Raw genomic sequence first — 27,990 nt, 5'->3', positions numbered from 1 at the left:
CGAATATACCATGGACTGCCAAAAGAACGACCAAACCTGTCTTGGAAGAAGTACAACAAGAAGGCTCCTTAGAAGCAAGGATGGCAAAACTCCGTCTTATATACTTTGGACATGTTGTCAGGAGGGATCACTCCCTGGAGAAGGACATCATGCTTGGCAAAGTAGAAGGTCATCAGGAAAGAGGAAGACCCTCAGTGAGATGGATTGACACAGTGGCTGCAACAATGGGCTCAAGCATAACAATGATTGTGAGCATGGCACAGGACCGGGCAGTATTTCGTTCTGTGGTACATAGGGTTGCTATGACTTGGAACTGACCAGACAGCACCTAACAACAACAATAATCAGATTTTAATAATTTGATTATTGCAGAGATGGGAATTTTTCCCCCATGTGTTGGCTAACAAGTTATAGTTCCTCTTTCACCATTGGTTATTTTTTTCATCAACTTGTAAAGAGGCGTCTATAATGAGGCATTTACCCCAGGTTTATAGTATGTGCTGCCAATATGTGTTCCCACAGCTGACTTCCTAAGTCTTTGTTTCCCCAGGCACATTGGAGTCACTGACCCTCTGAGGATGCTCCCCAGCTGACTCATTTGCTTTAGGCTTTGCAAAGCTCCTCATTCCAGTACCATTAAGATTGAAGTTTCTGATGCTGACCAGCACTACTAGCGTGCATGTCCCTGAGGTCACTATTTTTCATCCAGACCCAGAGACAAGAAACTTATTCACATCTGTTTTCTGCTAACCAGGCGCTGCCACTATCTGCCAGGCAGGCACTATCATTCAGACTGGAGTCGCCACTCTTAAACCTCCAGCCCCTTTTGAAATGGTTTAATGTGTGAGATTAGAGACTTTTAAGCTATCTTTTTTCCTAAAAGGGACCCAAAAAGACGGAAACATGCAGCAAGATAAACGTCACCTAAAATAAATTTTGACTAAACACCTTAAAACAAAAAAACGAAAACAACAACAACAAAAAACAGTCGCTATTCAGTTGATTTCGATTCATGGTGACCCTATGAGCCTCAGAGTAGAATTGTGCTCCACGGGGTTTTCAATGGCTGTGATCTTTCAGAAGTAGATCATCAGGCCTTCTTCCCAGGTGCCTTTAGGTGGATTCAAACCACCACCCTCCCACCTTTCAGTTAACAGCAGAGAGCCTCGCCATTTGTGCTACTCAGTGACCCCTATATAAAAAATTGCCCCAGAAAATGATTTAAAAACAGGATATAAGAATTGAATTGTCTGAGTGCATGAACCTCCAACCTGGCCAAATTTTGTCTCAAAGCCATCTCTTGAGGCTCTGCTACTCAAAGCATGATCCAAGGACCAGCAACATGGACATCACCTGGACACTGGTTAGACGTGCAGATCTCCCCCCACACCTACTGCATCAGAGCCTACCATTTAACGAATCACCAGGTGATTTGTACGCACAGGGAATTTGAGAAGCTCTTTCTTGAAGCAATGGTGTCGACCTCGGCTCACACATTAGAATCTCCAGCGGTGCTTTAAAAATATCAATGCTCAGCCCCACTCCCAAAGATTCTGACTCCTATTGGTCTAGTGTGGGACTGGACGTTGAAATTGTTTCAAACTCTCTAGTTGATTCCATGTGCAGCAGAGTTGTAACTGTCTTTTAACAAAGCTGAATGGTTAGCTGATACTCTTAACAAAATCTGAGGTCTTCACACTTCCTGCTTCTTAACTATTATCTATTATGAATTAATCCAAAGACCAGTTAGCTACTGGAAGACAGGAATATATTTATTTAATTTTTCTTCTTTTTTGGACATAATATCAGCCAGTTTCAAGAGCTGCTAGATATCTCTTCATAAGAAGCAAAGCAAAACAAACTGTATACAAACGTACCTCAGTTGTGGTCTTGCCTATAAATGTATCTCCGTACTGGCAATCCCACCCTTGTAGTAGTTTTACTCCACTGGATGGGTCACACCGTGACACACTAATGGCCCAATGATGTGGCTATTAACATGGACAAAACAGCCTGACTGGCCCTACCACCACCCGATTACTTTAGGCTGCTTCAGATGCAGCTTAGGAGCCCTGGTGGCACAGTGGTTAAGCGCTCAGCTGCGAACCGAAAAGTCAGCAGTTGGAATTCACCAGCTGCTCCCTGGAAACCCTGTAGAATCGCTATGAGTTGGAATTGACTCGACAGCAAGGGGTTTGGCTTGGGGTTTAAATGCAGCTTCAGAGAAAATCTCCACAGCGCTCATGAGTATGTGATCCCTAATGTTCCTGAAGTAAGTGATGAACACACAGAAAGCAGAAACATACCTGCTGTGTCCTTGAACTCAAAGATCTGCTGAATCTGATCTCTGGTTTCCCATGTGGCTGAAGACCAGCACACAGTCAACAATCCCCATTACCACAAACTTGCCACTTGATTTTCACTTCATAGTGCTGCCATCCTGGACAGAATCTTCTGATGTTTTGAACTGCTGCTTGGCCTGATGGTCTAAACCTTGCTCAGAAAGAGCCTCTCTCTTCCTTTTAGGCTGCATCAGCCATGATTTCTCAGCAACAGAAGAAAAACCAGGCCACACACAGCATTCCTAACCTGTGGCCCACACCACAGGTACCTTGAATCAGTTTCCTTTGCTCCAAGACCTTGATTCCCCTCAGCTCTGAGGCATCCAGAAAACCAAAGTGGTGGCCTGCAGCCATGAGCCAACTCTGTTTACTCCTGTGTGCCTTATAATCATCACTGGTTTCTGTCTTCTTGAAGGGATGAAATTTGGGAAGCCCTGCATTAGAGCAGTGGCTCTCAAACTTTTTGGTCTCATGACCCCTTAATATTCTTAAAAATTACATCCAGTGGTGTGCTGGAACCTGTTTGTATCAGCTCATTAGAATTAAATATTCAGAAATTTTTCAAGACAACTGTTAAACAGTTGGAAACTTGAAACTGCCAACGATGGGGGTCTTGTTGTTGCTGTGTGCCTTTGAGTCGATTTTGACCCATATTGACCCTATGAGACAGAGTAGAATTGCTCCATAGGGTTTTCTAGGCTGTAATCTTACAGGATCAGATCACCAGGTCTTTCTCCTGTAGACCTGTTAGGTCGGTTTGAACAACCAACCTTTCAGTTAGCAGCCCATTGCTGCTTGTGGGGTTCCAGGGCTCCTGGTGGGAGTTTTAAACCCATGGTTATTGGCAGATACTACCAATCAGGCCTTTCTTTTTTCTGGAGAACTGGTTTTACCAGCACACTGCTGGTTATCTCTATCAATATTTACCATGCTAGACATTAAAATGGAGAACTTTTGAAAATATTATTTCAGTTAAAAGTAACAACAAACCCATTACGTGTTAATACAAATAACATCTTTTTAAGAAAAATAATTACTTCTAAAACACTAACTTGATGAGATAAATTGCATTGTTGTACACTACTGCAAATCTCTTTAGTGGCTAACTTAATAGAAGATAGTCAGATTTTCATATCAGCATTCGCATTCAATCTGTTGCACTATCACATGTCATGGGGCCTCTGGAAAATACAACCGTAGGTACACTTCAGAGAGAATGAGACTAAAAAAGCCCAACTACCATTTCAGTGTTTGTCATGGATTGAATTGTGTCGCCCAAAAGTGTCTGTCAGCTTGGCTAGGTCATGATTCCCTTGTATGATTATATGATCGTCTACCATTTTATCATCTGAAGTGATTTCCCTGTGTTGTAAATCCTATCACTGTGATACAATAAGATGGGTTAGTGGCAGTTATACTGACGAGGTCTATAAGATTAGAGAGTGTCTTAAGCCAATCAATCTCTTTTGAGATATAAAAGAGAGACGTGAGCAGAGAGACACGGGGACCTCATACTACCAAGAAAGCAGCACCAGGAGCAGAGCACATCCTTTGGACCTGAGGTTCCTGTGCTGAGATGCTCCCAGACCACGGGAAGATTGATGACAAGGGCCTTCCTCCAGAGCTGTCAGAGGGAGAAAGCCTTCCCCTGGAGCTGACGACCTGAATTTGGACTTGTAGCTTATTAGACTGTGAAAGAATAAATTTCTCTTTGTTAAAGCCATCCACTTGTGGTATTTCTGTTATAGCAGCACTGGATAACTAAGACAGTGCTGTCAGGCTAAGTTTTGACCTTCCTTTGAAAGGGTTTTGGGACTTTGAGAATCACTGCATTGGAGCATTTCCCCTCTTTTCTCGGCTTATTTAACAGCACTTTTTTTTTTTAAGAGCTCAGGTCGGCGGTTCAAATTCACCAAATCCTTGGAAACCCTATGGGGCAGTTTTACTCTGTCATATGTCACTATGAGTCAGAATTGACTCTGTGGCACACAACAACAGCCTTTATAAAACACAATTAGATTTATCCTGTGGTCAATTACTCTCCATGTATGTCTGGTCTCGTAATTTTAAGAGGCACAGCCACATAATGATGCATCTCGAGAGAGGAAATTACTGTTGGTGACCTTATTTTTCCCCTTAATTCTCACTATGGCACCTACGTGAAAATAAGCCCTAGTTGAGGGTCCAGGACTCAGGGAAAAGCTTGTTAGTAAACACTGCTTAACTTTTTCCACTTGGTGCTGGAGCTCAAGGCTGCCTACAGAACATGCCAACATTTTTCTTAATTTCTTAAATCCAGAATTATAACCTAAAATTTTCCAAGTGTATATTTAACAGCCAATTATTCCATTTCTTTAAAAATGCTATTTTTGACTTGGAAAAAAACATTTTTTTGTGTGTCAAGAAAATTCAAGTGTGTTTTTGAATTCAGATGTGAATATTTTGAAAAAATTAGCAGAAGAGTTTAAAGGTCACTCTCTGGTTTGAGTTGGTATCTTATTTCTGATGGCCACGAGTGGAGAAGACCAACTGACTCTGTACATTATCTATTCCTGAAATACTTGCGGGGGGGGTGGTGGTGGGGGGGGTCCAGGCTTCAGGAACTTAAAAACTTGCATGTTAACTTAAAAAATTCTGTGTTAACAGAATTCTTGGTAGGAAGAAACAATTTTTCATAGACCTCCTGATTTTGATTAAGATTAAGAGCAATGGGAGGCACAGACAAGAGATCAGAGGGTGGGGGAAATAGGATCAGTCAGTATATTCCCTTTCCACCTTTTGGGGCCTAGGGGTGGTACTGGCTTCCGCTAATTCCTAGTCCCTGGGGGGCTTCACAGGAGCCCTGGTGGTGCAGTGGTTAAAGCGCTCTGCCGCTAACCGAAAGGTCAGCAGTTTGAATCCACCAGCTGCTCTGTGGGAGAAAGATGTGGGAATCTGCTTTCGTAAAGATTTCAGCCTTAGAAATCCAGTGGGTCAGTTCTACTCTTCTTTAGGATCACCGAGTTGGAAATGACAGCAGTGGGTTTGGTTTTTTCCTGTTTTTGGTTTGGGATGCTTCACCATCCTTTTTTGATTCCGTTAATACTGTCCACACCTCTGTAAATTGCCCCTTCATTAAACACACACTTTTTCAGTTAAACATTTAAGAATGTGCCATCGTGCCTGGGTCTTGAGAGACACAGTAATTATTTTAAACAGAGCTGAAGCAAACTTTCAAGTTTATTAATATAGGTTATAAGAAATTTAAAAAAGAGAGAACACAAAAACAGTGACATAATATTTTATAAGTATAGAATGATAGTACAGGAATAATGGTCATATTTAGTCAGAGATATTTTAATATATACAGACTGAATAAACAATAACAATGAAATTCCACTGATTTGGATAAAATGAATAGAGTAACTAAATTAATAAAATCAGTACTAGTTTCTACTGACAATACAGTTATATGACTTTGATGTAAATTAGTCTATGGTATTTGGAAATAGCTTGCTCTTTTAAATAGGTAAACATTTGCCTTGCAATTTTCCTTTTTTTTTTAAACAAATGCATCCTTTTTTTTCATAAGGGAAACAAAAATACACTGCAACCTAATTTCCAAATTATATTGTCAAATCATTGAGGATTTTTGTGTAGTTGATACTCATTGTGGGGTTAGAAATTCTGTTATAAATCATCTCATTAGCTCTTTTTTTTTTTTCATTAACTCTTAAGAAAAGTAAATTGAAAATACAGAGGAATTTGGGTAGATTTCAAAGTCAAGCCAATTCCACGCTGTTATTTCTAATCATATTATGATATGAACTCTTCAAAAAACTTATTTAATTTATTGAACAAACATTTATAAATAGTGTCCAGTTAATGTAGACTGGAGGAATTATTCTTAAAAACACACTTCTTGTATTGTATTATGTTTTCATCTCAAGTTCAAACATTTGTAAATAGTGTCCAATTAATGTAGACTGAATAATTTTCAAAAATATACTTTCTGTATTGTATCTTTTCATCTCAAGTTATAAGCACAGGAAGCAGTAATACAAATGTTCAAGATTCTTTAACAAGCAGGTCTTGCTTGTGTGATACATGCTTGGTGACCCTAGCTAAAAACACTTTATGTAACAACATATTTATTACACATATCTCACACTCTATTGCAACTATTTATGTGTCGGTCTGCTGTGTTTTCCTTGAGGGTAGGTCTGAGTCTCATTCAACTCTGCATGCCCAGCACCTATCACAGTGCCCATAGCACATAGCAAGTATTCATGTTTGCTCCGTGGTACTTCCATGTGAGAACTGACCTTTGCAGGGTAATTACTAGAAGTGAATGCTCCTTTTTTTGTTCTTCAAAAAGGTAGAGAAGTCTTTTATATCCATCACCTCCTAGGATACCATTTCCAATTTCTAATAAACATGATGAGTTCACAGTCAACCCTGGGGGGGAAACACCAAGAGGGTGGAGTGAATGTGGTGGTCCCCAGCTCTCTGCTCTCTGGGACGCTCAGCTCCAGCATCCCCAGGTGGAGGGTTCCTGACATGGCCCTGTGTGTGTCTACTGCTTGGCCTCCTGCATCAGGCTGAGCAATGCAAAAAAGTGCAGCTCCCAGGGTGGGTTTCTTTGAAAGCTGACCTAAGGTCCCTAGTGGATTTATGCTCATTCTTGGTTCACATCCACAGTGTGTAAACAAAAATGCTACCTGTGCCAAAAGGAGGGGTTTTCATCTGTTTTAATAATTTTAAGAATTCTTACTTTGATATGTTTAAAGTAAAAAAACACTAAGCTTTTTCTACACACAGATAGTACTAAGCCTTATCTCTAAATAACTTAAAACACTGCTGTTGAACAATTTCAAAATATACTTATTTGCAAAAGCTGTATAAGTCCAGATTACGAAATCTGTCACTATTAGTAGACCTCATCAGGTGTTCAGGACTAAACCTTAGCAACCTAGCCTCTGCATATTAAATCAGAGGTCATTCCCATATTCTCCTAAAAAAAGATTTTCAAAGTGCCTATTCTATACTGTACTGCAAATATATACATATCATCTAAATACATAAAAAAAAGTAACATTCAGCTATTACTGTTGCATTGACAATACTCCCTCTGAATAACTGTCTTCTATTTCTGTTATCTTTTCCTGTGAACAAATGTAAATGTGCAATTGCTTTTGTAAGGAGGCTTGCAAATAACACATTTGTTGTTCTAGATGGTGAAGTAAACACTTTTTTACAGGGACTGATAGAATCCCCAGGTTGTCCGCTTTTCTTTTTCTTTTCTTTTTAACCTAACGGCAGTCCCCTTTCCTAAGTTAACAGCTTTTTGTATATGCTGTTATTCAAGGTAGTAGAGCTGGTATCCATTTTACTTGCTGTTAACTGCCCGCTGCTGTTGTAACTGCTGGGATCAGTGCTTTCTTTGCAGCATAAGATACTGTAGAGGTACCTCTGGCAGTCAGAGGAAGCGTAATAGTAAATCATGGGATCAATGCAACAGCTTATGCTGCTGACACAGACACAGAGGAGGTAGGCAAAGTAGGCAGCCTCCATTGAGGAATCATAAGAAAAGAGTGAGTAGTGCACAATCAGGAGGACATTTGTGGGTCCAAAGCAAATGATGAAGATGCAGAAAACAGCAGCTGACAAGAACAAAGCCCGGGTCTTCTTGCTCTGGTTGGCAACTTTGGAAGAGCTAAGACATCGAATGATACACACATAACAGACTGTGGAAATGACCAATGGCACAAAAAAGAAGACAGCACAGAAGGCTTTGAAGTAATACGCGTAATAGCTGTCGTGCACGGTTTGATTGAGCACGTCATGACAAGTAGTTATGTTGAGGCCTGGAACCTGGGTAGTTTGCTCCTTGAGGACAAGAGGCACCACCCCTCCAATGGCCACAGCCCAAATGGCCAGACAAGTGAAGGAAGCCCTCCCCAGAGTGCGCCAGGAGAGGGACTCCATGGGATATACCACAGCCAGAAAGCGGTCAATGCTTATGACTGTCATGAGCATGATGGAGGCGTACATGTTAGAGTAAAACGCTGCTGTGACAAAGCGACACATTTCAGACCCAAACTTCCAGTCACTTCCGGAAAAGTAATAGCTGATCTTAAAGGGGAGCACAGACACAAACAGCACATCTGCCATGGCCAGATGTAACATGTACACCACAGCAGGCTTCTTGATCTTCATTTTCACGATGAACACAATGATGGCCATGATGTTCAGAGGAAGGCTCACTATAAACACGCCAGTGTAAACGGTGGGGATAAAGAGAGTCAGCCAGGGGCTAGTCAGATAACCCGAGGCTTCTTCTGAGATGAACACAGGGGGTCGTTTCTGAAGAGGCTGACTTTTATTGATGGAGATTAATCTGTCTTCATTTAAATTGGTTTCATTTTTCTCCTCTAACTCCTCGTGTGAGAATTTTTCAAAATCATCAACATAATTCCTGAAAAGAAATGACCGGGGTACTGGAGTAGCATTTTCTGCTTTTGATTCTGAAAAATATAAAATTAAAAATGAATAAATCAAACAGGCAAAAGAGATGAGTAGAAAGTTCATTTAACTTTTGTTTATTTTTTGTTTCTTACTAGGAGAGCGGGTAGCAAAGAGCAGGGAATGTGACAATGTATTACAGACTTTATTAGAGAATTTGCTAATTCAAATATTGTACAGTTTTTTTTGACGCAAGCAAATACTTTTAAAACTCTGTTCCTCAGAGGGAAGGAGGCAAATGATAGACTTTCAGAGGTTTACCTGAAGACATGAAGAAAGGCTGAGAACACTTGACATGATGAAAAAAAGCAGTGATTTCTTTTTTATACTCCCTATTTTTTTTTATTGTATTGCCATCAAGTCGATTTCAACTCATAGTGACCCTATAGGGCAGAGTAGAATTGCCCCAGAGGGTTTTCAAGGAGCGGCTGGTGGATTCGAATGGCCAACCTTTTGGTTAGCAGCCAAGGTCTTAACCACTGTGCCACCAGGGTGGCCACCATCTATAACAAACAAATCACCTCCAGCTTATTTAGCAGGCACTTGACCTCCTCCTCCCTCCTTCATATACCTCCACACGCACATTTTTTCGTGCAGTTTGCAACCATCCATGACATCCACCCTTTCCAATGGAAAAATCCACATAAAAAGTTGAGGGAACTTCTTTTTTTGTTATTTTATTTTTTGTTGTTGTTGAGAACATACACAGTAGAACAGACACCAGTTCAACAATTTCTACACGCACAATTCAGTGACACTGATTACATTCTTCAAGTTGTGCAATCACCCTCACCTTCCTTTTCTGAGTTGTTCCTCCCACATTAACATAAACCCAGTGCCCCCTAAGGTTCCCATTTAATCTTTGGAGTTGCTGCTGATCCCATATAGATAGATCTTAAAAGAGCACAATGCTCAAGGCAGACACTCTTTACTAATTAGGCTATTGTTAGGTTTAAAGAAGCTTTCAGGGGATATTTTTCATTTAAGGTTTAAAGATTATCTAAGGGCAATAGTTTCAGGGGTTCATCCAGCCTCAAAGGCTACATAAAGTCTGGATTCCATGAGAATTTGAAATTCTGTTCTGCATTTTCTTCCTTTTGGTTGGAATTCTTCTATGCCTCCTCCTCACTTATTGACTATCTTGTTATCTGACATTTCACATTTATGACAATAGTAAAAAAAATATACTCTCCAACTATTCAGCACACTAACGATGTATGTCTGGCAGTAACAAATGCTAAGTGCAAGGTGGGAGTAACACTGGCTTTGATGGTTAAGGTTATGTGTCAGCTTGGTGGGGCTGTGATCTCAGTGGTTTGGGAGTTATGTAATGATGTAATTTGGCAGTTATGTAATGATGTAATCTGGCAGTTGTGTAATGATGGAATCATCCTCCATTTTGTGATCTGATGTGGCCATCCTCCATTTTCACATAATGCTGATTTTGCATACCATCTGGTCTTTGGTACCTAAGCACATCAATAAGTGAGGAGACAGTGTTTAGAATCTTTGCTCGAAACATTCAGTAATAGTAGCCGGGCACCATCTACTTCTTCTGATCCGACAGCAAAGGAGGCCATTGTTTGTGGAGGCAATTAGCCACACATTCCATTTCATCTTGAGGGAACTTCTTAAAGGCTATGGAGCTAGAGGCAAATTCAGAGTAAGACCCAGGGCTTCCAATTCCAAGACCATTATCCATGTGTCATGTGACAGAAATTTTCCTCTATTATCTTTAGTTCATTTACATAGTATCAGTTGCAGTGGAGTTGACTCCAACTCATGCTAATCCCAAGTGTGCCAGAGTAGAATTGTGCTCCACGGAGACTTCAATGACTGATTTTTGGGGAAGTAAATTGCTAGGCCTTTCTTCCAAGGATCCTCTGGGTAGACTTGAACGTTCGAGCTTTAAGTTAGCTATTGAGTACATTAGTCATTTGCACCTCTCAGGGACTCTTATTTATATAGTTGAATGCCCCAAATCTCTCACCATATTTAGGTCAAAACCAGTCTCTCAGATTATCTCCAAATACAACCACAATGCACCTACTACCTTAGTCATCATCCTGTCTCCTTCTCCAGCATGTTAGCAGGGCAGCAGATGTTCTGGGCCACCCACGCCAGGCAGATAGCCTTCCTCAGCCCAATGCTACATGCATCAAGTCAGGTGCCAGTCCAACCAGGCTTTTTTGAGTATCAACCAGATGTCAAAAGAAAGACTCAATTCCTAACTTTCTTCTTTTATCATCATCTTCTACTAAAAATACCCACTTAAAATATTCATTAAAAAAAAATGCAACATTTAGTAGCTGGAATTCAACCAGCTTTTCCTTTCAAAGAGCTTTGGTAAAATTCTGCCATTGAGGAGACATGGACAAAGAGCCTTTGTTAAATCCTGGGAGGAGGGAGGAGATAAACCACAGAGGAAAATAGGAGAATGTTCACAACAAAGACTGGACATGCAGATCACTTAGATTAATGACAGAGGATTTAAAAATAGGCAGGAAGTTGTACAAGTATAGTGCGTTTTTAGACTTTTGGTTTTGTTTTTCAGCAGTGGAATAGCTCCCGCAAATGAAAATTTACATAGAGAGGCATAATCCTGTAAAAGAGATAGTTCCACATGTGGTATGGCCCTGTAAGATCTTACCAGACCGAACTGTTTCTCAGATAAAAATTACAAACTGTAGGAAAAAAAAATCAATGACTTGAAGGCTCTTGGGTTCATGGGGTAGGATGGAGAGGTGAGAGTGATCCTGGAAGAAGCAATGGCATGTGGTGAGTTTCTTGTTTTCTATATACTTTAGCCTGAGAGAAGGCCAAGTCAGTGCCACACAGGATGGCTAAAACTCAGGTAGAAAACCTGCAGCCTTTCTGGCCTGAACAGTCAGCAGCAGAGTTCAGGGCAACCACAGTCACTGGAGAGTAAGAAGAGAATCCGGGAAAAGGGAAAGCCAGAGAGGGGGAACCCCAAATTCTAGTGTAAACTCTGTCCTAGTCTTTGGATGACCCTTGAGCCATGCACGTGTGGGGAAGATTCAAATCAGCTCTGCTAAAAATAAAAGAAACGAAGTGAGATTTGAGCTTCCGCTCAAGGCAGGCAGTTTCAGTTTGACCAAACTAATTGCCTGCTAAAGCAAAATCATCCACACTATTTGGAGGGATATAACAAAATCCAGAGTGTTCACAGTACAACAATGTCCAGGATACAATCCAAAATCATTTGAATCATGAAAAAAGACAATCAATGGAAACCAACCCCAAGATGACCCAGACATTGGAATTAGCAGATAGAGATTTTAAAGAATTTATCACAATTGTGTTCAATGAAGCATGGAAAATATTTCATTGAAATGAATGAAAAATAGGAACCATCGCCAAAAAAACTGTTAAAAAAAAAAAGGAATTAATGGAAATTCTGGAATTAGAAAACACATTATAATAGATTGGCTCTTATTTCCAAAATGAAGAACAAAGCTAGAGCAATATCAACTCAGAGATGGTAGTTCAGGGCCTGGCAGTGAAAAGTGGAAGACAAACTGCCTCTGCATCCCTGTAATGAAGGGATGGTCTGGCAGTAGATCTGTCACAGTGAAATGATAAATGTCTAGATTGCTCCTCAAGGGTAAGAACCATTCTATCAGTCTCTGAATCCCCAGTACAGCACCCTGCATGTGGTAGGCATTCCCTAAATTAGTTTTTAGTGAAGATTTGCATTCTAATATTGGCTTTTCCAGGACCTGTCTGATTGTAAATTTGTTGTAGGGGTGGTGGCTGACCTCCTCTAACTTCACAGGGGGGAAGGAGAATAAAGATTAGCAGTCCAAGGCTGGTGCCTTTGAAGTGAGGGTCAGACATGCCTCCACTCTGATGCCTTTTTACCAGTTCTGAACCAACTGTCCCTTCCATGGCCTTCTCTACTTCTCTGCACGGTTCCCTAATTCATTGCAATGGCCACACAGGACTCACAGACAAGACTCACAATTATGGGGTTTATTAGAGAAGTAACAGGTTACTATTCAGGTTCAGGAACACTCATGATACAGTTTTTTGATCAGGACCACCTCTTCTCAGACGTGCGTATAGGCAAACCTCTCTGTGGCCCCTTGGCCCCTCAGCCCCTTGCCCTAGCCTCTGCCCTGCTCAGGCAAGTGTTACAAAGCTCTTTGAGCTCTGCCCGGAGGCACCCCACTCTGCCAGTAAGCCTCGCACCTGAAGGTGCTCAGCTTTCTTGCTCCATGGGCTGGGAAGCCCACCACAGCCATCTCATGCTGATCTCCTGGTTCTTGCCATCTTGAGCCACTGTCTCTTGTTGTCTTCTATGTTACAGCTCCTTCTCTCTGTCTCCTGGATCTAGGAGGTTCTCCACACAGAGATCCTGGGTCCAGAGGGTGCTGTCCACTCCTGGCTCTTCTTTCCTGGTGGTGGTGAGATCCTCCCTTCCCACCTCTGGGATGGCTCATTTTAAGTCTTGCAGGATGGCAAAACTGGTCAATCTCCTCGTTAGAGTTCCACACACTTTATTTGCATGGTCCTAGCCCATAAGGGTGCCATGCACCTTATTTACATTATTAGCTAGCTGTCCAATCCCCTTGGTGGGCCACAAGCCCTCGTTTGCATAGCCCCGCCGAGTCTTTTGGTGGAAGTTAACAAGACCATGGTGAGAAAGGCCATATGAAAGCGATCCTTCACATTACACTGTTGTACGAAATCTGGCAGCGGGAAGCAGGACATGAAATAGGACATGCACTCAATCTGTAAACTATACAAATTACTACAATGTAAGAAATTCTTATTTTCTTTCCCCTCCCATTTCCATGTAGCTTGCTTTTAGACTCAATCATTTGCTCATTCCCAATCATTTAAAATTAAATGGAATCTAAATCTCCTCTTGTCTCCTACTTAGTAATGTTTACTTTTTCAGCACGATGAGAGGCATGAATAGGTCGTAAATGACACACAGTCCCAGCATTCAGAGCTGTAAATCAAATTTCAAGTTCACAGCCCTTTTTGGAAATATTCCTTTCTTCTTTTTGTGATGCATCTAACTTACTGTACATTCACCTTGACCTAGTCACATGGAGACCTGACACTGGAACCAACAGCCCAGGAATAGAGGTTACTCAAGGGCATAATGAATGTGTGGGAGTGAAAAGAAAAGAATGAATGGGCTCTGGCATTTTAATTCCATAATGACGTGTGTCCTCAAAAATGCCAACCTAGGAGAATCTTGAAATAACACATGGAATTCTCTCCTGCACCTTTGGGAGCCTGGCCGGATTAAAGGCCTTCGTGATGCATGGAGGGGAAAAAGTTTATATATATATATATATATAAATACAAAAAAAAAAAAACAACACACACACACACCAAACCCATTGCCGTAGAGTTGATCCTGACTCATAGCAATCCTAATAGGACAGAGCAGAACTGCCCCATAGAATTTCCAAGGAGCAGCTGGATTCGAACTGCCAATCTTTTGGTTAGAAGTTATGCTCCTAATCACTGCACCACCAACCAAAACCAAACCCAACCCATTGCCATTGAGTCGATTCCGACTCATAGTAACCCTACAGGACACAGTAGAACTGCCCCCCCATAGAATTTCCAAGGAGCGCCTGGTGGATTCCAGCTGTGGCCCTTTTGGTTAGCAGCCATACCTCTTAACCACTATGCCACCATGGTTTCTGTACACCACCAGGTATCCCTCTCTCTGAATCATGGCACTATCTAGAGGAGTGATACAATTTGAAAAGTACGAAGTACTCAAAACTAAGCTTAGATACTATCACTAGGTCAGAAAATGAAACTGCCATTAGGCTTCACTCCACATTTAGTACTCTGGCAATAACTATTTGTTTTCAAAATATTCTTCCCTGGTTAGTCCTTCTCTGGCAGTACGGTGTTTATGGTTTATGACAGGAACATCATACCCACCGAGAGGAACATTATATCCACCCAGGAAGAATGCAAAATCCCTTGATTAAATATCACTGCCTAAGGTGTTTTTTTTAAGGTGTTACCCTTTTTTGCAACTATAGGCTTGATATTCTGATTTTTGTAGAATTAAAAGAAAGTCAGAATTAAAAAAAAAATGTATATATACATACCAGTACCAAAGAAACAGCAAACCAGGAAAAAGAGAGAACTAGATATTTCCAACTTGCTCAAGGCCCTTAGGCTGAAATTTGAGTTTGAGTATCTTACTTTTCCTTGGTTCTAGCACAGCTCATAGGTCAAGGAGAAAGCGCTTGTCAGCATGCCAAAGACTCGTAATTCGTCTGTGTTTTTGTTGTTAAGCTGTGGTTTCATACACATATAAATCCAGCTCAGGTTCTAAAAACAGTTCTCATACTTTTTGCTAAGGTTTGCTTGCTTTAGGTTCCTCTAAATGGCTTCAGAGTGGTTTGGTTATTGAATACAGCATATTACCAATAGCTTGAATATGGACTGTCTAACTCTGGAGATTTCTAAAATTAGTGAGTCAGGCATTTTTTTTGTGTGTGTGTGTGTGATTTTTTTCTGGCCTGGGTGCAGAGATGTGACCAGATGATCTTTCAGATCTCATTTAATTCTGGGATATATGACATGCCAGTCAGCAACCCATGACACACCAGCTTCAGTTCTGACTCAGAGTGCAGCCCTACAGGGCTCATGTTTTTTTGGAATTAACGAAGCAGAAGTCCCAGGACCCTGGCTGCATTTCCGCAAAGAAAAGGAGAGCTTTGTCTTGTACTTCTCCACAAGTGAAACAATATTACGGATTAAAGAGAGATAAAGAAGGGGATGATGAAAAAGAGTAGAAATATTACTAACTCCATCAAAATGGAAAACAGTTGAGTTACCAGAATGCTCCATTCCCTCAAATTCAAACACATACCATTTCCCAATGAAAAGAACCAGGGATCCTCAAAGAAATGGCTGGTCCCAGATCTGGGGAGGAAATGGACAAGATGACCCTCGAACATCTTCAAAGAATACTAAAATCAGGTAAAAAATACTCTGGAATCAACCTGAACACTCGTACTGGCCAAAGATTCAACAACTTGATCATCAAAAGAATACTGACTGAAATGAATTGAAATGCTTCACATATGTTAAAATCCATGAGTTCATATTGATACTCAAAGGAAAATAAAACCTTATTGGTCACCTTTGGAGGAAGTTAGGGCACACATTCTGAAAACTGGTAAATAAAGGCAAGAGATAAGCATTTATCTTGCCTTTTCTATGTAAACAATATTTCGGGGAAACCAAATAGTTGATGAGGAAAAGTTTTCTTTATAAAACAATTTCAATTAATAGATGCAGAAACAACAACAGACTTAGAAAATCAATCACTTGAAAACTCTTACTGAAATAATGGATTTAGTCCAATGCTCATCAATGACTGCTAAAACTATTAGGGAAAAGGCTGACGGGGAACTTGATAATTGGTGAATCAGGCTGACAGCTCCTGAGCCCACTGGGTCATCTTAACCTCACAAAAAGAGAGACGATCTTGAGGTGACATAATAGGAAGTACACAGCACTGTCTCCGAGGTGGTTTTGCAAAAAACTGAACCTGAATCTGATAAAGCTTCTAGATCTACTCACCACGTTACCAAAAAGACAGAGGAAAGATGGACCTGTTGGGCAGCCCTGCAAGATGCACACAGCCAGATCCAGAATGTGGAAAACTGAGTAAGACAAATGACCTAGTTCCTCTGACAAATAAACAGCAACAAAAAGAGATGTAGGGTAGGGGAAACAGTTACAGATTAAAAGAGATTCAACACACATATCAATCAGATGCAATGGTGGACTTTGTTTGATCCTGGTTTGCACAAACCAACCCTTAAAAGGCATTTATGCTACAACACCAGTTAATACAACTATTATTCAAATTTACGCACCAACTACTAATGCCAAAGATGAAGAAATTGAAGATATTTACCAACTTCTGCGTCTGAAATTGATCAAACATGCAATCACGATGGATTAATAATTACTCGTGATTGGAATGTGAAAATTGGATAAAAAGAAGAAGGGTCAGTAGTTGGAATATATGCCCTAGGTGATAGAAACAACACCAGAAATCACATGTTAGAATTTTGCAAGACTAACAACTTATTCATTGCAAATACCACGTAAAAATGGCATGAGGGCAGTGTCTGACCTCTTCTAACTTCACAAGGGAGAGGAGATCAAGATCAACAGCTGAAGGCTGATTCCTCTGTGGTGGAGGTCAGACATGTCTCCCCTCTCTGTCATCTTTACCAATTCTGATACTAACCATCCCTCCTATGGCACTCTCTGCTTCTCTGCTGGATTTAGTAATTCATTAAAATGGCCACAGAGAACTCACAGATAATACTCACAATTATGGGGCTTATTAGGGAAATAACATGTTACAGTTCAGGTTCTGGAACCCTCAGAATACAGTTCTTCCATCAGGATAGCCTGTCCCCAGCCATGCCCACAGGCACACCTCTCTCTGGCCCTCAGCCTCTGTTCCGTTTGAGCAAGCGTTACAAAGCTCTTTTAGCTCTACCGATAAGCACCCAGAGATACCCCACTCCACCAGTAAACCTCCTTCTCAAAGGCACTCAGCTTTCTTGCTCTGTGGGCCCGACTGTCTCAGGCTGGTCTCTCCTGCCGTAGTTTCTCTGTCACCGCTTCCCACTGTCTTCAATGTTACAACTCTTTCTCTCTCTCGGTTCTAGGATCTTCTCAGCACAAGGATACCAGGTCCAAAGAATGCGCTCCACTCCTGGCTCTTCTTCCTTGGTGATAGTGAGATCCTCTCCTCCCACTTGTGGGATGGCTCATTTTAAGCTTAGTGGGATGGTAAAACTCACCAGTCCCTTTGTTGTTGTTGTTAGGTGCCATCGAATCAGTTCTGACTCATAGCAACCCCATGTACAACAGAACGAAACACTGCCCCGTCTTGCACCATCCTCACAATAGTTATGCTTAAGCCCATTGTTGCAGCCAGTGTCAATCCATCTCATTGAGGGTCTTCCTCTTTTTCACTGATCCTTACTTTACCAAGCATGATGTCCTTCTCCAGGGACTGACCCCTCCTGACAACACGTCCAACGTATGTGAGAAGTAGTCTCACCATCCTTGCTTCTAAAGAGCATTCTGTTTGTACTTCTTCCAGGACAGATTTGTTCATTCTTTTGGCAGTCCATGCTATATTCAATATTCTTCTCCAACACTACAATTCAAAGGCATCAATTCCTCTTCAGTCTTCCTTATTCATCATCCAGTTTTCATATACATGGAAGTCATCGAAAACACCATGGCTTGGGTCAGGCACACCTTAGTCTTCAAGGTGACATCTTTGCTTTTCAACACTTTAAAGGGGTCTTTTGCAGCAGATTTCCCCAATGCAATGTGGCTTTTGATTTCTTGACTGCTGCTTCCATGGGTGTTGTTGTGGATCCGTGTAAAATAAAATCCTTGAAAACATCATTCTTTTCTCCATTTATCATGATGTCGCTTATTGGTCCAGTTGTGAGGATTTTTGTTTTCTTTACGTTGAGGTGTAATCCGTACTGAAGGCTGTGGTCTCTGATCTTCATCCGTAAGTGCTTCAAGTCCTCTTCACTTTCAGCAAGTAAGATTGTGTCATCTGCATAATGCAGGTTGTTAATGAGTCTTCCTCAAATTGTGATGCCCCATTCTTCCTCATATAGTCCAACTTCTCAGATTACTTGTTCAGCATACTGATTGAATAGTATGGTGAAAGGATACAACCTGACGCACACCTTTCCTGACTTTAAACCACTTGTTCTGTTCGAACGACTGCCTCTTGGTCTATGTACAGGTTCCTCATGAGGACATTTAAGTGTTCTGGCATTCCCATTTTTGCAATGTTGTCCATAATTTGTTATAATCCACACAGTCAAATGCTTTAGCATTGTCAATAAAACACATGTAAACATCTTTCTGGTATTCTCTGCTTTCAGCCAGGATCCATCTGACATCAGCAGTGATATCCCTGGTTCCACGTCCTCTTCTGAATCTGGCTTGAATTTCTGGCAGTTCACTGTCAATATACTGTTGCGGCAGCTTTGGAATGATCTTTGGCAAAATTTTACTTGCCTGTGATATTAATGATATTGTTCGATAATTTCCACATTTGGTGGGATCACTTTTCTTGGGAAATATAGATCTCTTCTAGTTGGTTGGCCAGTTGCTGTCTTCCAAATTTCTTGACATAAATGAGTGGGTACTTTCAGTGTTCCATCCATTTGTTGAAACATCTCAGTGGGTATTCCATCGATTCCTGGAGCCTTGTTTTTTTGCCAATGGCTTCAGTACAGTTTGAATTTCTTCCTTTAGTACCATTGGTTCCTTCTCATATTTTTTTTTTTTTCATATGGTACCTCCTGAAATGGCTGAAGGTTGACCAATTCTTTTTTGGTATAGTGACTCTGTGTATTCCTTTCATCTTTTGATGCTTCCTGAGTCGTTTAATATTTTCCCCATAGAGTCCTTCAATGTTGCAACTCGAGGCTTGCATTTTTTCTTCACTTCTTTCAGCTTGAAAAATGTCGAGCATGTTCTTCCCTTTTGGTTTTCCATCTCCAGGTCTTTGCATATTTTGTTATAATACTTCACTTTGTCTTCTCAAGCTGCCCTTTGTAATCTGTTCGGCTCTTTTACTTCATCATTTCTTCCTTCAATTTAGCTACCCGATGTCCAAGAGTAAGTTTCAGAGTCTCTTCTGACATCCATTTTGGTCTTTTCTTTCTTTCCTGTCTTTTTAATGACCTCTTGCTTTCTTCATGTATGATGTCCTTGATGTCATTCCACAACTCATCTGGTCTTCGGTCATTAATGTTCAGAGCATCAAAGCTATTCTTGTGATGGTCTCTAAATTCAGGTGGGATATACTCAAGGTCATATTTTGGCTCTCGTGGACTTGTTCTAATTTTCTTCCATTTCAACTTGAACTTGCATATGAGCAATTGATGGTCTGTTGCAAAGTCAGACTCTGGCCTTGTTCTGACTGATAATACTGAGCTTTTCCACCGTCTCTTCCCACAGTCGATTTGATTCCTGTGTATTCCATCTGGCAAGGTCCACATGTATAGTCACCGTTTTATGTTGGTGAAAAGAGGTATTTACAATGAAGAAGTCATTGGTCTTCCAAAATTCTATCATGCAATCTCTGGCATTGTTTCTTTCACCAAGGCCATATTTTCCAACCACTGATTCTTCTTCATTTCCAACTTTTGGGTTCCAATCGCCAGTAATTATCAATGCATTCTGATTGCATGTTTGATCAATTTCAGGCTGCAGAAGTTGGTAAAAACCTTCGGTTTCTTCATCTTTGGCCTTGGTGGTTGGTGCATAAATATGAATAATAGTTTTATTAATTGGTGTTCCTGTGGGTGTATAGATATTATCCTATCACTGATAGTGTTATACTTCAGGAGACATCTTGAAATGTTCTTTTTGACAATGAATGCAATACCATTCCTCTTCAAGTTGTCATTCCCAGCATTGTAGACCATATGATTGTCCAATTCAAAATGGCCAATACCAGTCCATTTCAGCTCACTAATGCCTAGGATATCAATGTTTATGCATTCCCTTTCACTTTTGACAACTTCCAATTTTCCTAGATTCATACATTCCACATTCCAATTATTAAGGGATGTTTGCAGCTGTTTCTTCTCATTTTGAGTCGTGCCACATCAGCAGAAGAAGGCCCCAAAAGCTTGACTACATCCATGTCATTAAGGTTGACTCAACTTTGAGGAGGCAGCTCTTCCCCAGTCATCTTCTGAGTGCCTTCTAACCTGAGGGGCTCACCTTGTGGCACTATATCAAACAATGTTCCTCTGCTATTCATAAGGTTTTCACTGGCTAAATCTTTTCAGAAGTAGACTGCTGAGTCTTTCCTAGTCTTCTTAGTCTGAAAGTTCAGTTGAAACCTGTCTGCCATAGGTGACTCTGCTAGTATTTGAATACCGGTGGCATAGCTTCCAGCATCACAATAACACACAAGCCACCACAGTACAACAAACTGACAGACATGTGGGGGCCACAATTACTTTATCTCCACAGTGTCTTAGTCATCAAGTGTTATAACAGAAATACCACAAGTGGTTGGCTTTAACAAAGAGAATTTTTTTTTTCCCTCACGGTCTAGTAGGTTACAAGTCCAAATTCAGAGTGTCAGCTCCAGGGGAAGACTTCCTCTTTCTGTCAGCTCTGGATGAAGGTCCTTGTCCTCAATCTTCCCTTGGTGGAGTAGCTTCTCAGGCATAGGGACCCCATGTCTAAAGGACGTGCTCTGTTCCTCGTGTTGCTTTCTTGATGGCATGAGGTCCCCAACTTTCTGCTTGCTTCCGTTTACTTTTATCTCTTGAGAGTTAAGAGGTGGTGTAGGCCACACTCCAGGGAAACTCCCTTTACCTTGGATCAGGGAGGTGACCTGAGTGAGGGTGGTGTTACAATCCCACCCTCATCCTCTCAAGATAAAATTACAATCACAAAATGGAGGACAACCATACGATACTGAGAATCATGGCCTAACCAAGTTGATACACACATTTTTGGGGGGACATAATTGAATCCATGACACAGTCTTGCCCAATCACTTGGGTGGGAGTTACAAAATCATGGTGAGAAAGGCTGTACAAAAGCTATCCATCCCACTGCATAACTTTTTTCAACAACATAAACAGTGACTATACATATGGACCTCACCAGATGGAATACACAGGAATCAAATCGACTACATCTGTGGAAAGAGATGATGGAGAAGCTCGATATCATCAGTCTGAACAAGGCCAGGAGTCAGCTTTGGAACAGACCATAAAATGCTCATATACAAATTCAGGTCGAAGCTGAAAAAAACTAAAACAAGTCGACAAGAGCCAAAATATGACCTTGAGTGTGTCCCACCTGAATTTAGAGACCATCTCAGGAAGAGATTTGTCACATTGAACACTAACGACCAAAGACCAGACGAGTTGTGGAATGACATCAAGGGCATCATACATGAAGAAAGCAAGAAGTCATTAAAAAGACAGGAAAGACCAAAATGGATGTCAGAAGAGACTCTGAAACTTGTTCTTGAACATAGAGTAGCTAAAGCAAAAGGAAGAAATGATGAAATAAAAGAGCTGAACAGAAGATTGCAAAGGGCAGCTCGAGAAGACAAAGTACAGTATTATAACAAAATATGCAAAGACCTGGAGATGGAAAACCAAATGGAAGAACATGCTCAGCATTTTTCAAGCCAAAAGAACTGAAGAAAACATTCAAGCCTTGAGTTGCAATACAGTCTGCTTCTGTAAAGATTACAGCCTTGGAAACCCTATGGGGCAGTTCTACTCTGTCCTATAGGGTTGCTATGAGTTGGAGTTGACTCAATGGCAGTGGGTTTGGTTTTGGTTTATGGGCAAAAAACTGAACAACGCAGGAAGCATCAAAGGAAGATAGAAGGAATACAGAGAGTCACTGTACCAAAACGGATTGGTTGACATTCAACCATTTCAGGAGGTAGCCTATGATCAAGAACTGATGGTACTGAAGGAAGAAGTCCAAGCTACACTGAAGGCACTGACAAAAACAGAAACCATAGAAAATTAACAAGTCTACATAAACATCTTAAACTTCCATATAGAAAAGTACCATAAATACGGTTGAAAGAGGAATGACAAACTTGAAAAAAGTATTTGCAACACAAAAGTTTGGCTAAGATCAAAAAGATGACCAAAAACCAGTAATAGTAAGGATACAGAAAAAAGGCACTTCTATTATGAATAAGAGGGTAAACTCCTAAGGGATTTTGGCAATATGATTAAAATGAAAATGTGACTACTCAGCAATAAAAATGAACGAACAACTGATAGACACAACAACATGAATGAATCTCATAAACATTATGCTAAGTAAAAGAGTATCCATGGTATTACTCCATTTATACGATGATTTAGAATAGGCAAACAAATCTATGGGAGGGAAAAAAATCAGAAAAGCTGTTGCATCTTAGGGAGTCAGAAAGGAGTTAACTGGGAGGGGTATGAAATCAATTTCCATGGTAATGGTAATGTTCTTGATAGAGGTTTGGGTTACATAGACGTGTGCATTTGTCAAAACTCAATGAATGCACACAAGATTTGTGACTTTCATTGCATATAACCTATATGTCTAAAGTAAAAACTGTAAACAAATACTGAGCTCTAATTATTTGCTGCTCAAGTATTTAGGGAGAAGTGTACTGATGTCAGCAATTTACTCTGAAATATATCCAAAAAATAGATTGATGAATGGATAGATGGATAGGTGTTTAATAAAGCAGGTATAGTAGAACGTCAATGGTAGAATCTAGGTAACAGGCATACGAGAGCCCACTGTAAAATTCTTTCAACACTGCTGTATGTTTCAAATTTTTCATAATAAGTTGCTGGAAAAATGTAAAACAAAACAAAGCAAAAACCATCTCATTTTTAAAATTTGAAACAAAATCAAGAATGTTCTCTATCTTCCTAAAAGTCAACATTGCACTGTACATTTTCAGCAAAGTAATAAGACAAGAAAAACTAATTAGTTTTGGGAATTAGAACCAAATGGATAAAGCAGTCAGTATTTGTAGATGACAAGTTGACTATGTGGGAGTATTCCCAATGTTGCCTTGGCCAAGATCAATACGCAAATACATTTCTCTAAGCGAGCAAAATATGATAATAACAGTAAAGTACAATTTAAAATACCTTTCAAGTCTGGAGAATAGAAATCTGACACTGCAGCCGCCTCTAAAAAAATCAGGCACCACCTTTTCCATCATCCCCAAGAGTTCTATTTTGTGTGGCACCTGCCTCCTCCAGCTGCTCATTCCCAAATCAAGTCATGCAGATACATCTGATTGTATATTCTAGGTTACATACCTGCACCTCAACTACTAAGGACACTGGAAGAACAAAATCCAGTGTCTTCTATGCGGAGGCAGAACACATAGTTTGGGAAATTTTCCAAACACGGGAGGATATTAAAAAAACATACTGGTGACTGTTGAAGAAATATAATGTAAAACAAAATCTACTCCCAAACCAGAAAACTCCACAAATACAGATGAGAAAGAAAAGTTTTATTATTACATCACTATTAAACCAGAATGTGATGCATCACAGGCAAACAGCTAAAGGGATTGCAAAAATAGAAAGGAATCTGACCTTACATAGCTAAGTGAATATTCAAGTGTTCAGAATAAAATCACTAATTTTCTAGCATATTTATGGCAGAATACCTGAAGTTATGCTAACTTCCTTCAAGGAAACTGGGAGGTAGGGAAGAATTACCGGAACTGATATTTTTTAAAGAGGTGGCTGCCAGGTAAACTAACACCTTATATTTATATACTTTGCAAAGAGACAGAGAAATAGTTTACAGTGACAAGTTACTTGAAGTAAATTCTGAAAGAATAGGGGAGGAAGGGAGCCTCTTACCTTATTTTCAACAAGAAGAATTATTTTCTATTTGTATTTGTTTTTACATGACCACTAATCTAACTAGTTTTTACTACAGGGTTAAAGCCATCATTTTTCAACATAAAATTTGATAATGGTGCATTTTTTAATAATTATTGTTATACTCACACAGTGTAATTAGGATGCAAAACATTTTCTTCAGCAATCTTCAGACTTGAGACTGATTCTGTGTGAAGATAAAACATTTTCCATCTAGATCCCAGTGGAAACTGTAATTTGTTCTATCCTTATCCTTGAGAAATCATTTATGTTTTAAGTACAAATAAGTACTCTACAAGATGTTGGTTTACTCCACTTGCCTGGGTATAATATTTTAAGAATAAATTATTACCCTTAAAAAAAAAAGGCATTTATGAAACAGAGAAATTTGAAAATGGAGTGAATATTAGATGATATGAAGGAACTGTTAAAATTTTTAAGGTGTTATTATTATTTTTTTTAATGGTATCATGGTTATGTAGGGAAAAAAGATTTATTTCTAAGGATAAATACTGATGCATTTACAGATGAAACGATAGGACTTCTGGGATTTGCTTTAAAATTATTCAGTTGGGGGAGGAGAAAGTGGAAGCATAGACAAAACAAGATTGGCCATGTTTCAATAATGTTGAAGCTGGATGATGGGTATCAAACCTAACAAACAATAAAAAAAGAAAAAAAGCTTTTTTTTTTTTTTTTGGTTTTAAATAGGGGGTAATTATAGTCCTTTTCGTTTTTGTGTACATTTGAAACGTTCCATAATAAAAAGTAAAAAAAAAAAAAAAAAAGCAAAATATATACTTTATGCACATTTACGCTCCACTAGGAAATTAAGTATGAAGGTTTTTGTTTTGAAAGGGAAAGTTATTGAATGTTTGTGTGAACACAGTTTTACACTTAGATAATTCATTTGATATTAACTCCTCAAAGCTTTCTGGAATTGGGAGGAGTTGCCATATGAAAAATACAAAACACTTGTTGAACACCCACTATGTGCCAGGTACTTACTTCACTTAATTTGATTCTAACATTTCTAGGAAATAAGCATTATAACCCCCATTTTATAAGTGACAGCTTGGAGGCACAGAGAGGCTAACTAACTAATCTAAAGTTACACAGCCAGCAAGTGGAGGAGCCAGGATTTGAACCTAGATCTGCCTGGCTCCAAAATTCATCCTTTGAGCCACATCATATCGCTTTATCTCTTTAAAAACGTGATTCACAACCGTTCCTACACCCGAACTCAAATAAATTGGATTGTAGCTACAATTAAAAACAATCATAAATGGCACCTCAAGGAAAGCGGAATTCTTCTCAAAATGTGAATAAGGCCTTCAATTCTGCTCACCGTGGGAAAATTCACCATCCCTGCTGCACTATGTTTTAAATTATGGGTACAGACTTAGCAGTTGTCATGAAATCAATTTACAGGGCTGTAACAAGCACTTAAAAAAATAGAATAGCATAGAAAATATCAGAATGCATTGCATGAAACATATACATATATAAGAAACCAAAGTTTCACAAGACTATATGGACACACACACACACTATTATTGTCTGTACTTATTACACATATACACATCTCCTGTGTCACAATGTATAGTTTCTCCTCTTCTTATTGTTGGTTAGTAATAAAAGAAAATATGAGAAAACACTCCTTTATAATACTACAATACCTGATTTTTAATTCATCATAGACTTGAAATATGAAAAAAGTGACTCTATGATGTCCTTTCTTAAAGTTAAATAACTTTGTTTCTAAGTTCAAATTATAGATTGTTCCTGTCATTCAAAAGGCCAAGCTCTTTTAAAGCACATAAAGGCCTGTAATAGCATTTTAAGTCCCAAAACTTTATTGGATGCCTTGGGACGGGAAAAACAAGGCTTCAACTTCAGGGGGTTTCTCCAAGGTGGGTGTGTCAACTATCATGACAAGGTCAATGTGGGAGAGGATATTTGGGAGCAGTGGACACATGTACCTGGGGAAAAACCTCTAACCTACTCACTCTGACAGTTCTAGGGATAAGCAAGAGAAGGAAAAAGGCAAAATAAAAGAAACCACAAAATACGGAAACAAACAGAAAATTCTGTATGTTGAAATTGCTAAAGTCCTTAATACTAGCATCACAGTCAAAAATAAACGAAAGCTGTGGTTCCTGGCTCTCTTTGGAATACTAGGGTTTTTGCGAATATCCACAGCAGAAGGGAGTTCTAATGAGATAGAAGTGGGGTGTGTGTAGGATCTGAAAGAGAAAACACTTGCCCAAGGCGAGGTGAGCAGGGAGATAAACCCAGGGCCCTGGTGACTCCACTGTCTCGGCAGAACTCCACCTCAAGGCCCAGTTGAGTTCCGGTTTGTGAGGTTGACAAGGACTGAGGGAAGAAGAAAAGGGCAGAAAAGACAGAGGGAAGGAGACCTGCCAGAAGTATTTTGGAAAAGAACAAATTCAGATCTGCTGAGAAACTGCAAGTAGTATTTATAACACTCTCTTCTGTTGAGAGGTAAAGGGCTGAAGATGCTGAATTAGGAAGATGAAGAGAAGTAGAAAGGCAACCAGCAGAGATGACCTAAATTGTAAACGAAAAGAATATTCCTGAAAGAGACCGGGAATCCTGAAAAAATTCCCTCACATTAAGGAAGAGCAGACAAAGTAAGAGAGAACCCATTATCCCAATATGGCCTATAAAAATAAAAGCAAAGCCGCTAAAGAATATTTCAGACAAAGAAAAAAAAAGATACATTGGGGTAGAAAATTACTTGCTGGTTCATAAGAAATTTGATTTTCTGGCTTTACAGAACTTTTTGGCCTGCTTCCTGTCCAGTTTTGGGTCTTTCTGTCTGGGTTAAGGTCTCTTCGTGAAGTCCAATTAATTTGCATTCATGAGTAGGAATCTATTTATAGCTTCATAGGCCTGTTTCATCACCTGTTAAATCAGAACCAAACCTGAGTCGGTTCTAATTCACAGTTACCTTATAGAACACAGCAGAACTGCCCCATGGGGTTTCCAAGCAGTGGCTGGTGGATTCAAACTGCTGACCTTTTGGTTAGCAGCTGGGCTTTTAAGCACTGCACCATCAGGGCTCCACTTTCATCATCTGTTAGCAAAAGTATGTAATAGAATTCCACAACCCAAGCATAAACGGTTACTAAACACCTCCGTGTGCAGGGCCTGGACTAGCAAGTGAATGGGACAGAGATTTTGCCTTGAGGGGTCCTGGGGAGCACAGTGGGGCTGCCTCTCTACTGTAAAAGGGTCTGGGGGCCTGGACAGCTCCCTCTCCATAGGAGGTGGTAGAGTAAACCGCATTTAGGAAAAACAGGTCCGTGGCTGAATAATGGTCCCCCAAAGATGCCCATGTCCTAATCCCAGAACCTGTAAATATGTTAATTTACACAGCAAAGGGGATTTTGCAGATGTGGTTAAATTAAGGGTCTTGAACCAGGGAGATTATCCTGGACTATCTGGGTGAGGCCAATGTAATTACATGGATCCTTATAAGAGGGAGGCAGCAGAGTTACAGTCAGTGAGAGAGAAGATGGAAGAATAGTAGCAGACGGCAGAGAAGGGAGAAGACACTAGCCACCCTGCTGGCTCTGATGATGGAAGAGGTCATACACCAAGGAATGTAAGCAACCTCTAGAAGCCGGAAAAGGCAAGAAAAC

The 27,990-nt window shown here is 40.1% G+C and overlaps 1 protein-coding gene across 1 annotated transcript in view; it reads right to left on the bottom strand.

Annotated features, from left to right (window-relative positions):
- Positions 1-5,662: 5,662 nt before the first annotated feature.
- F2R (coagulation factor II thrombin receptor) overlaps positions 5,663-27,990 on the bottom strand; it is a 29,124-nt gene continuing 6,796 nt past the window's right edge. The window contains exon 2 of the mRNA XM_010588225.3: positions 5,663-8,848. Coding sequence (XP_010586527.1) covers positions 7,653-8,848 — 1,196 coding nt within the window. The 3' untranslated portion in view covers positions 5,663-7,652. The remainder of the gene's footprint in view (positions 8,849-27,990) is intronic.

This window comes from Loxodonta africana, chromosome 2, assembly GCF_030014295.1.
Source record: "Loxodonta africana isolate mLoxAfr1 chromosome 2, mLoxAfr1.hap2, whole genome shotgun sequence".
NCBI classification, from domain to species: domain Eukaryota; kingdom Metazoa; phylum Chordata; class Mammalia; order Proboscidea; family Elephantidae; genus Loxodonta; species Loxodonta africana.
The sequence above is the reverse complement of the archived record's forward strand: the minus strand, read 5'-3'. Positions and strand labels throughout refer to the sequence as shown.